This window comes from Giraffa tippelskirchi, chromosome X (genome assembly GCF_054371585.1).
Source record: "Giraffa tippelskirchi isolate mGirTip1 chromosome X, T2T-mGirTip1v1.2.pri, whole genome shotgun sequence".
Taxonomy (NCBI): Eukaryota; Metazoa; Chordata; class Mammalia; order Artiodactyla; family Giraffidae; genus Giraffa; species Giraffa tippelskirchi.
Genome location: NC_137289.1, coordinates 3,942,587 through 3,954,288, shown reverse-complemented (window position 1 = coordinate 3,954,288; position 11,702 = coordinate 3,942,587). Strand labels below are relative to the sequence as shown.

General features: G+C 52.8%; 1 protein-coding gene across 1 annotated transcript; it reads left to right on the top strand.

The window, feature by feature from the left end:
* The first annotated feature begins 4,835 nt into the window (after positions 1–4,835).
* CNGA2 (cyclic nucleotide gated channel subunit alpha 2) lies at positions 4,836–11,137 on the top strand. Its single transcript, XM_081567526.1, has 6 exons — positions 4,836–4,965; positions 5,202–5,294; positions 5,842–6,012; positions 7,341–7,448; positions 8,556–8,662; positions 9,010–11,137. The coding sequence occupies exons 1-6, from the start codon at positions 4,856–4,858 to the stop codon at positions 10,410–10,412; spliced, it is 1,992 nt and encodes a 663-aa protein (XP_081423652.1). The 5' UTR covers positions 4,836–4,855; the 3' UTR covers positions 10,413–11,137.
* Positions 11,138–11,702: the final 565 nt, after the last annotated feature.

Sequence of the window (11,702 nt, the reverse complement as noted above, 5' to 3'; positions counted from 1 at the left end):
CCGAAGTAACTTAGCAGCAACAGCAGCAGAAGGTATGAAAGAAAGGGAGGAGTGAAGTATGACTGTAAGGTATTTTAAAACATTTTTATTGGGGTATAGTTGATTTACAATGTTGTGTTAGTTTCAGGTATACAGCAACGTGATTCAGTTATACATATAACATATATTCATTCTTTTTCAGATGCTTTTCTCATATAAGATATAAGAATATTGAGTAGAGTTCCCTGTGCTATACAGTAGGTCCTTGTCAGTTTTTGACTTGGGAGAACAGCATCACCTTTATTGAGATGAAGATGAGTATTGGAGGATAAGATTTGGAGGGGAAAGATCAACTATTCAGTTTTGGACATATTCGGCCTGTGATGTCTATTCATGTGGTAATGTCAGGGAGATAAACTGGAGTCCAGGAGAGAGGCTGGACAGGTGTTGTAATTTGCAAGTCATCAGTATACAGATGTGTTTAAAGCCAGAAGACCAGTTGAAGAAATGATGAAGAAAGAAAAGATAAGGCATCTACTCAAACACCGAGTTCAGGACACTCCAAAGTTTAGAACTAAGAAAGAGGAGGAAGCTTCATCAGAAAGCACTAAGAAGAAGTGGCCAGTGAGGCAGGAGGAGAATCAAGAGCATGGAACCCATTACTTCAAGGAGAGAGTGTCTAAACTGTGCCAAATGCTGCTGAGAAATGACTAGATGTGGACAGAGAAGTCACTCTGAGGATGAACTGTGTTCATGGCTTTCCCTTTTATTCTCGGAGAAATACTGAGGTCAGAGACTCTGCAGACTCATCTTTCTCACCCCAGCCCCTTGGAGGCCTGGTGCACAGCAGGTGTCTTGGCCATATGCATGGGATGGATGAATGGGTAAAAGGGCACTGGGCAGCAGTGGGACTTGAATGAGCCACAGACTGGAAGGTAGTAGCTCTGGCTTCTAGCCTTGGCTGTATTTCTAACTTGTTTCTTCTGTTCCTGGTCTTAACATCTCTGAAGGAATCAGCCTCAGAATGCTTTCAGCCAGGGTCCGAGAGACTATTGGGACCAGGCTGGGGTTTCTGTAAAAGTCTTGGGCTGGATGTTCAACTTGTGGATGAGGAGAAAAGAGACCCAGAAGTGCACCACGATTGATGTTTTTTTGTTTGTTTGTTTGTTTTGTGGAAATAGGGTGACTTACTCTTGGTTTGGAGCTTCCCAGGTGGCACTAGTGGTAAAAAAACCTGCAGGAGACGTAAAGAGACCTGGGTTCGATCCCCGGGCTGGAAAGATCCCCTGGAGAAGGAAATGGCAACCCATTCCAGTATCCTTGCCTGGAGAATCCCATGGACAGAGGAGCCTGGTGGGCTACAGTCCACAGGGTCTCAAAGACTCAGACACGACTGAGTGACTTAACATGCATGCACATATTCTTGGTTTGAATACCTCCCTCCTGTCTACGTTCGCTATCCATCTCTTGTCTTTGCCAACTATATTTGCTGTCTTCCTCACGCAGCTTAGCCCTGTGCAGACACTTGCTCGGTTTCCCCAGTGCATCTACTGCTGCCTGATGCCTCTGAAGATGAAACCCTTCCCGTTTGGCTGAGAATGCTGGGCGTTGGCATGAGAGAGCCTCTTCACCTGTCTCTCACTCTTCCCTAGCTGCATCTAACATGTTTGCTTGTCACCTCCTCCCCTTTCCGGCCTGTTCATCCAGCCCCTCTGCTCCGTGCTCTTCATAAGTCACCTCTCACATCCTCTGTTCCCTGGACACACCCATTCTATCCATCTTTCATGAGCTCCAGCCCTAACTGTAGTTAGGTGTGTGCTAAGTCGCTCAGTCATGTCTGACACCTTGCGACCCCACGGACTGTAGCCCTCTAGGCTCTTCTGCCCATGGGATTCTCCAGGCAAGAATACTAAGTGGGTTAGTATTAATACTAAGATCTCCTCCTCCAGGAGATCTTCCTGACCCAGGGATCGAACCTTCCTCTCTTCATCTCCAGCATTGGCAGGAAGGTTCTTTACCAGTAGCATCTACTGGGGTTATGAGCACAGATATTTTCACGGTCTATCGAATCCCTCCTCAAACCTTTTCACTTTCTTCCCTATGTCCTTTCTGTACAATGGTGACAATAATAGCAACACAAAAAAGTTTACAAATTTACATCTCCTAGTTCCCACTGTCTCCCTCACCTCCTACCATTCAATCTGAAACCCTGCAAACATGCCCTCTCTGCCTTTGATGAGGTAGCCAGTGAGGCCCCTAGCATTTGACACAGGGCCGCTCCAGCTCTCATCTCAGGCTCCTCCCTTCATGAGACTCCTCCTGGGGCCTGTCCTCCATAGTCTCCTCAGAACTCTCCCCTCAGCCTCCTCCTCTGCTCTTATGCTCTCTGAGAGCTTGAACTGCCAGCAACCCTGATGGTGTCCACATCTCCCCTCCACTTCAGACCCCACTGAGCACGGGGCTGCTCAGAGACTGCTGCCCCAGGCCTGGAGGGTGACTGGAAATGCTGAGACTAGCCCGGGGTCTTGGGGACAGAGGGCAGTGAATGGAAAGATTTTTTGACACTTTGTAGAGGGGATAATCAACTGAGAAGGAAACTGCTTGGAGGTGGTGACTGAAGGTTTCTGGCTTGGGTGACTCGGTAGAGGGTAGGCCATGTTCTGAGGTGGGGAAATTGGAGGAGAAGCCAATTTGTAGGTGAAGGTGTCAAGTTGAGTTTTAGCTAGGTTGAGTTTGAGGCACCTCAAAGAAGAAGAGGCCCGGCAGAAACTAGAGAGATGGGTGGGCACCTTGGAAGAGACGCCTGGGTGGGGACGTGATGGTAACTGAAGCCTGGGACTAGATGAACTTTCTGGAGTGAGCACGTAGACCAGAAGCACTGGCCTAGCTACCTGTGGGCCGTGGATAGCTGACCGCCCAGGTGCTCCCCGTGAGTGGCCCAAGGGGCAGTTCTCCTGAAGGGCAGGGTAGGTGGCAGCCAGATGGAGGGAAGAGTCTGTTTCTAGCAGAGAAGAAGCAGAGATCATGGGAGAGGAATCTGTCTTGGTGCCAGAAACTCAGAGACGGCATACAACTTGTCATGTGCCCCCAGGGCTGCCCCCCCTTGTGGGCTCAGGGCCACTGCTATTGTAGATGACCAGGAAGGATGGGAGGGGTCCGAGTGCTGGCAAACACGGCCGATGCTGGTTCTCTATCAGCAAGAAGCTATCCCGATTCCTCGGCCTGGGGTTTGCAGCCTCCCTGGGCTGGCCTTGGCCTCCTCTGCCTTCTTCCTATAAGCAGAGCTCACTCTGTACTCTGGGTCCCACCTCCCACATCAGTGTCCTCTACACCCCTGCCATGGACGGAACCATTACTTCCACTGCTCCACCCCAGCCATTCAGCCACTGAACAGGGCTCTACTGAATACCACTCTTGAGCCTGTATTCCAGCCCCTCTTCAGCTTCAGGCTTCCAGGAGGCCAGCCCCAAAAGCCTGCTTAGTGCAGGTGGCCCCAGCTTTGTTTGCATTGCTTGGAACTTTCTGTCGCCATGGTTGGCCACCTCTCGGGTCCAAGTGAGGACACAGGGATGCCAGTTCCTGTCCCTCAGGTGCCCTCATTAGCATCCTGGTGACGTGTTCCCACAGGGAGCAGTGGGTGAGAGGCTCTGAGGCTGCTTGTTATTACCACTCACTGCAGAGCTTGACGTACCTGCCATCACCATGGAGACCGCTTCCGAAGCTGGAGAAGGCTGGGCTCCAGTAGGAGCTCCAGCAGTTGGGGCCACTGGTCATCCGTGGGGTGTGCTCATCCTTTCTGAGCAAATCTGGCAGGGCAGCCTCAGTGCGGAAGGGCTGTCCCACCTCCCTGACCCCGTGCAAGACACATGTGGAACACCAGGTCTCTCTTCTGGACTTTTCCTTCTCAGGATGCTCCTTCTCGGTCTGTTTTGTGGCTGTCTCCTCCTCTGCTCAATTCTTAAATGTTGGTGTTCTCCAGAGCCCTTCCTGTGTGACCTCGCCTACTTGTTCTCCCTCAATCCCTACCCCCAGTGGCTTCTTCCTTCTCTCGGGCTTCATCTGCACCGTCTTCTCCAGACTTCTCCACTGCACATCCCTCCACCTCTCTACTCCCTCCAGGCCAGCCTCCACTTAGCAGTCAGAAGGCTCTTTCTCTAATATAACACTGTCCTTGTCATGCTCCTGCTTAGCCCTTACAAAGCTCCCCATAGCCCAAAGGAGAAAGTATTCACTTATACCACTTCTTATAGAGCCTGTGGTTGCTCTCCCTTCTCTCGTCTCACCCTCTGCCCCATCCACTGTTTGTTCCTCAGCTTCAGGGTGCTTGAAAGAATGTGACTGAAGCTTAAAGGAAGGGCCCCCAGAGTCCACGCCCCTGGTGAAGAAGTCAGTGAGAGGCAGGACTCTCACCTGAGGAGAACCAGAGAGCTGAGCAGGCAAGTGACAGCTTCTTTGGGCCAAGGAGGTACATCTCCTCTCATAGGGCAGGAATTCGGGGGCAGTGACTGGTTTGGAGGTGCTCAGTGGCTTCAGTTTCTGCCAGATAGCTGCAAACAGGGTCGCCAGAAGATGGCTGAACAGATTTTTGCTTGTTTTGTTTTAGCTTTGTTCACACGTCAGAGAATTCATTCCAGTAAAAGGAAAAGAAACACACCTTGCAGTTTAGCACAGTTTGCCTTTTAAATAACCTGTCAGGGCGGGGAGAGCACCAGCATCTTGCCCTGTACCACCATAGCAATACTGTGGGGAGCCGGGGTACCAGGCCCTGGTGCTGTTCTCAGTGCTCACCTGAGGTTCTTAGGTGGGTACTGGGGTCTTCTGTGAACTTTCTTTGGGCTTCTCCCTGGCAGGTGAGGGTCCTGGTTGTACATGGAGGATGACAGAAAAAGCCAATGGCGTGAAGAGCTCCCCAGCCAATAACCACAACCACCATGCCCCCCCTACCATCAAGGCCAATGGCAAAGATGACCACAGGGCCAGTAGCCGGTGAGTCTGTTGAGGCTGGATCATTTCAGAGATGGCCTTGAGCCTGCTACTTCCTCCCAGCTCTGCCTCATTGTCACAGAGTAAACAATTCTTGGCTCAAGTGCAGCTTCTAAAAGGACCATGGGATTTCTAGGTATCTCCCAGGAAGGGGGAGGGCTAATAGGAGATGAAGCATGCCCAGAAAAAAACAAACAAACAAAAAAAGGCTTCAGTCAATTCTGCTCCTTCCTCTACAGGCCACAGTCTGCGGCTGACGATGATACCTCCTCAGAGCTACAGCGACTGGCAGAGATGGACGCCCCCCCGCAGAGGAGGGGTGGCTTCCGCAGGTGGGTCTCACCACTGCCCTGCTACTATCCCCTCCCTCCCACGAGGCCTGTCAGATCATGGGGTCCTCTAGGTCCCAGGGGGCCTTTCTAACAAGACCTCTGGGAAGCCCTGTCAGCCCTGCCCTAGCTCAACTTTTCCCTCTAGAGGAGGCTCCTGTCAGCAAGTTTTGAGGGGCCGGTGGAGGTTTCTCTTCAGACTTGTCTGTGGCAGTGTCAGGAGGAGACTGTCTTCCCAGCAGCGGGGCTCAGGTGGAGGGCTCTGAGGTCTCCAGCCAAGGGTTGTAGGCTCCATGCAGAAATCAGAAAGCCAGAAGCAATCTTTCTCCTGACTTGTCCTCCCTCAGCTCCATCTCCATTTTGCCCCAGAGACCCCGTGTTTGTTCTTCAGAATGGACAGAAATGGCACCTCCTACAGGAAGTCTTCCAAGAGTAGCCTCTTCAGGCTGCTGGGCTGAGTCACGCCCAAGCCCCATCCCCTGTCCTGGGCGTGGGTCCTTTCTCCAAAGCGCAGGTCTCCTATGCCTCATGCTCCCTCTCTCTGCTCTAGGATTGCCCGTCTGGTGGGAGTCCTCAGAGAGTGGGCTAACAGGAACTTCCGTGAGGAGGAGCCTAGACCTGACTCGTTCCTTGAGCGTTTCCGGGGGCCTGAGCTCCACACCGTGACAACACAGCAAGGGGACGGCAAAGGCGACAAGGACGGCGAGGGCAAGGGCACCAAGTACAGCAGTCCAGCCTGAGGGATGGGAAGGGCCCCCCAAGCATGCGTTGGGAGGGCTCGGTGGAGTTCCTCAGACCACAGCCAGGGAGGCCTGCTGGGCTTTCAACTCTAGAATGTTCCATGGTCTGTGCCCAAAGTCTTTCTAATGGCCAGTGGTCCACCGGCCGTGGGATCCTCTGCTGTCTCCTCTCACCTTCGCCACCGATTCACAGAGCTCCTCCTGCTGCTCAGGAAGCAAGGGGCAAGGGCACGTGGATGTGGGTGGGAAGAGGACTCAGCCAAGGGTGCAGAGGAGGGTGCAACTAGAGAGTGCTGTGGAGCCCATGTCAACCCCAGCACCCATGTGAGTGCAGAGTGGGGGTGTGAAGAGGCCATGCTGGGGGCTGCCTGGCTGGTGGAGGGGGAGGCCCCGAAAAAAGTGAGCAAGACAGAGTGAGTAGGGAGGCCAGAGAAGGCAGGTCTGGAGGGCCTGTACTTTGAGGAAGGAGTAGGCGACAGGGGATGTCTGGCCAGGCCAACATTCCCCACCTCTGGCCAGTAGAGGAAAAGCGTTCCTGCCAAGGCAGGACCCGGCATCTGGAAAAGTGATTCAGGAGCTGGAGGCCAGACCAAACAGCGGGGACAGGCAGGAAGCACACTTGCTCAGAGCCCCTCTCTCTTCCCAGGAGGGATGTGGGGACCTGCCCTGAGCCCTCATCACCATGCTGTGTAAGTCCCTCCCTGGGGCCCAAGGCCTGCCTCAGCGACAGCACTCTCCCTCATGTACCCTCTCGTCAAGAGGCCTCCAGAGGGCACAAGAGTCAACGGGCTGCTGCTGCTGCTGCTGCTGCTAAGTCGCTTCAGTCATGCCCGACTCTGTGCGACCCCATAGATGGCAGCCCACCAGGCACCCCTGTCCCTGGGATTCTCCAGGCAAGAACACTGGAGTGGGTTGCCATTTCCTACTCCAATGCATGAAAGTGAAAAGTGAAAGTGAAGTCACTCAGTCGTGTCCGACTTCTAGCGACCCCATGGACTGCAGCCTACCAGACCCCTCCATCCATGGGATTTTTCAGGCAAGAGTACTGGAGTGGGGTGCCATTGCCTTCTCCCAACGGGCCCATGTAGGGTCAGAATCAGAAGAAGGCTGTTTCTTACCCACCAAGCTCTAGTTAGATGCACAATGCCAGGCTGTGGCTTCCTCATAAATGAGGCCCTAAGAAAACCCATGCTTCACCCTGGGCATCCCGCCAGGCACTGCATTTTCAGGGTCCTCTGGTCTCTGGGAGACAGGGTGCTGCCACCCTGGGGAGCTGGTTCCCAAGCCTGGTCTCTGTGTGTCTCCTCAGGAAGAAGTTTGAATTCTTTGTCTTGGACCCAGCCGGGGACTGGTACTACCGCTGGCTGTTTCTCATTGCCTTGCCCGTCCTCTACAACTGGTGCATACTGGTGGCCAGGTGAGCAGAAAGTGGTCTGGGAGGGGGTGGCCTGAGCAACCTGGTCCAGCTGTGGACACAGAGTTCACCCTACCTCAGTCATTCATTCACCAGGGATTTAACTGAGCACCTAATGGGTGCCAGGCTCAGTGCTCAGGACTGGGGACCATGTGTGAACAAGGCACGCATGGTCTCTGCACTCCTGGAGCTCGCAGGCTCATGAGGACACTGACAGGGAACCTGAATACACCAGTGCCCAAGCTGACTTCAGGGACTGGAGACAGGGAGCTACTGATACTAGAGAAAAGGTAGTCAGGGTGGACCTCTCTGAGGAGGTGGTGCCTTAGCTAAGACCTGAGTGATGAGAGAGGGTTTGGAGGACTGCAGGTAAAGCGTTGGAGAGGCAGGCCCAGGCCAGCACTGCAGGCTTTGTGCACCAGGGGGAGGGATGGGTTTCATTCGAAGTGTAACCAAGTAGTCAGAGTTAAGTGCTCCTACCTTTGACTTGTACACTCATTGAGTCGTTCTGGGTTCTATCCCTTCCTCTGCCCTCTCCCGTGGCCCCTACCCACCCAGGCATCAAGACTCAATTCCTCCTAACACTCTCCTGCAGTCTCCAACCTCTCTTCATTCCCAAGGCCTCGAGTCTAAGCCCAGCTACCACTCTCTCTTGGGTGGGTTGGCCAGTGCTTCATGTTGGGTTCTCAGGAGCTGTGTGTTGAAGAGCCAAACATGGAGGCTAGTCAGCTGTGTATTGTGGGCATTCTTCCAATGACTCATTTTTCATTCAACTCACTTCTGTTGAGCACTTGAATCCTGGGCTGAGATGTGCTCTGGGCTAGCACATGGGGCACCAGGTATGTTGTAAGGACTAAGAGGTGGTCTCTGTCTCCATGGAGCTCACAGTCCAATGGGTCAGATAGACAAGTAATGTTCAAGAGCAAAGTCTTTGTATAATAAGGGTTGGAGTTGCTTGTGAATCCGTGTCTTCTGGGCAGCAGATTGACTGTGACTCATCAGTGCCCCTGGTGGCCCTCCCAAGACATGCTTGTGGTGGGCAATCGGTTTGGGGACTTCAGGAGTCATTGGATGGCTTTGAGGGTGAAGCCCAGCACTGTTTTCCTGCAGAGCCTGCTTCAGTGACCTGCAGAAAGGTTACTACATAGTGTGGCTGGTGCTGGATTACATCTCAGATGTGGTCTACATCGCAGACCTCTTCATCCGATTGCGCACAGGTAAGTGATAACTGGGATGCCTAGGCAGGAGCATGACCCCTGAGTCTACAGGCTTGAATCCAAATTCTCAGGAAATCCCCTTGGCACGGTGTTAGCCTCAACTCTCTGGCTGGGACACAGGCTGAAGCCTTTCCCTCTTTGAATCTCAACTTCCCTACATGCTCAGCGAGTTTCGGATCTGGGGGTGATCTCTTAGGATACTTATGGCCAGCTATACTGTGTGAGCCTCCTATACCCTCCTTGGGAAGGAGGGTTCAGTGATCATATGCTCCTTCCTGAGCGTTAGTCTATTAGGAGGGACAGGTATGAAGTCAGAGGTGATATACATTGGCTCGTGTCTCCACTAGGTTTCTTGGAGCAGGGGCTACTGGTGACAGACACCAAGAAGTTGCGGGACAAGTACATGCACACCATGCAGTTCAAGCTGGATGTGGCCTCTGTCATCCCTACGGACCTGGTCTATTTTGCTGTGGGGATCCACAACCCTGAGGTGCGCTTCAACCGCCTGTTACACTTTGCCCGCATGTTTGAGTTCTTTGACCGCACTGAGACACGCACCAGCTACCCCAACATCTTCCGAATCAGCAACCTGGTCCTCTATATCTTGGTCATCATCCACTGGAATGCCTGCATCTACTATGCCATCTCCAAGTCCATCGGTTTTGGGGTCGACACCTGGGTTTACCCCAACATCACTGACCCTGAGTATGGCTACCTGTCTAGGGAGTACATCTATTGCCTTTACTGGTCTACACTGACCCTCACCACCGTTGGGGAGACACCACCCCCTGTAAAGGACGAGGAGTACCTGTTTGTCATCTTTGACTTCCTGATTGGTGTCCTCATCTTTGCCACCATCGTGGGAAATGTGGGCTCCATGATCTCCAACATGAATGCCACCCGGGCTGAGTTCCAGGCCAAGATTGATGCTGTCAAACATTATATGCAGTTCCGAAAGGTCAGCAAGGAAATGGAAGCCAAGGTCATTAGGTGGTTTGACTACTTGTGGACCAATAAGAAGAGTGTGGATGAGCGAGAAGTCCTCAAAAACCTGCCAGCCAAGCTTAGGGCTGAGATAGCCATCAATGTCCACCTGTCCACACTCAAGAAAGTGCGCATCTTTCAGGACTGTGAGGCTGGCCTGCTGGTGGAACTGGTATTAAAGCTCCGGCCTCAGGTCTTCAGCCCTGGGGACTACATTTGCCGCAAGGGGGATATTGGGAAGGAGATGTACATAATCAAGGAGGGAAAATTGGCAGTGGTGGCTGATGATGGTGTCACTCAGTATGCCCTGCTCTTGGCTGGGAGTTGCTTTGGAGAGATCAGTATCCTTAATATTAAGGGCAGCAAAATGGGCAATCGGCGCACAGCCAACATCCGCAGTCTTGGCTACTCTGATCTCTTCTGCTTGTCCAAGGATGATCTTATGGAAGCTGTGACTGAGTACCCTGATGCCAAGAGGGTCTTGGAGGAGAGAGGCCGGGAGATTCTGATGAAGGAGGGCTTGTTGGATGAGAATGAGGTGGCAGCCAGCATGGAGGTAGATGTGCAGGAGAAGCTAGAACAGCTGGAGACCAACATGGACACCTTGTACACTCGTTTTGCCCGCCTGCTGGCCGAGTACACAGGAGCCCAGCAGAAGCTCAAGCAGCGCATCACAGTTTTGGAAACCAAGATGAAACAGAATAATGAGGATGACTACCTGTCAGATGGGATGAACAGCCCAGAGCCACCTGCCGAGAAGCCATAATGGCTTGGCCCAATTGCCCCTCCAGCCTTGGCCTTGACCCCAGGACTGGAAGAGCTGTGTAGGTCCCCACATATATATGCATTACCACATCCCCTTGAATTCTCCCAGAAGCCTCTCTCTGCTGGAAGGTTAGGGCTCGATCATCCAGAAGCCCTCCTCCAAGTCCAACTAACAAAATCTTGTGCAGGACACAGACTGTGCTTAGCTCGGCTTCCAGAAGCTTCAGCCTGTCTAAGTTTGAGGAAGGAAGAGAAGAGGAGCATCTCTCCAGGCTCTTTTGCTTCTAGTTACCTCCCACTTGGTTCTTTTCCTGCAGTAGTATGTAGTTCGAACACTGGCTGCAGACACCTAGCAAGGGTCCCAGTGTCTTTTTCCCAAGGCAGGAAAAAGGTGTGGAGGGGGGCAGGTAGGAGATGCTCACTCCAAGTCCTGCTCTGCTGATTCCTCTGTCTGTCTGCCAACCCAGAGTGGCAGCCCTGTGGTCTTCTCTGGACCAGGGGGAGGAGGATGCTCCTGGTCTCCAGTCCACCCCAGGGCACAGAGTGACGAACTAGCAGTTGGCCAGCAGGCAAGGCACCTGGAGAAGGCGGTGGGCAGGAGCCTGGCCATCACCCCTCCATGCAGAGCGTTTCTCAGGAGGCCCTGAGGCTGATGTTGGGTGGATGACTCTTCAAGTTAACATCTGCAGTAGAGACGCTTACAAGTTAATAAATTCCTCTGAACTCTTTGTGGTGATTGCTCCACTCTGCTATTAAGATTCTCTCCCTTCCTCCCTCCCAACCCATCTCTTTTCCCCTTATTTCTCTCTTCCCCTTACCCAGGACTTTGCCTGGAATCCCCTTTGCTGTTTTTTTGCTGCCTGCCTAAGCCCTACCAGGGCTTCCCTCATAGCTCAGTTAGTAAAGAATCTGCCTGCAGCGCAGGAGACCCTGGTTTGATTCCTGGGTCAGGAAGATCCCTTGGAGAAGGGCTAGGCTACCCACTCCAGTATTCTTGGGCTTCCCTTGTGGCTCAGCTGGTAAAAAAAACCCACCTGCAATGAGGGAGACCTGGGTTCGACCCCTGGGTTGGGAAGATCCCCTGGAGAAGGGAAAGGCTACCCACTCCAGTATTCTGGCCTGGAGAATTCCATGGACTGTATAGTCCATGAGGTAGTAAAGAGTTGGACATGACTGAGCCACTTTCACTTTCACTTTAAGCCCTACTGGTCCTTCTGTTCTCAGCTCAGGTACCACATTTTGGGAGAAGGTTCCCTTGTCTGAATCAGCTCCCACACTAGGCAATCGTGAG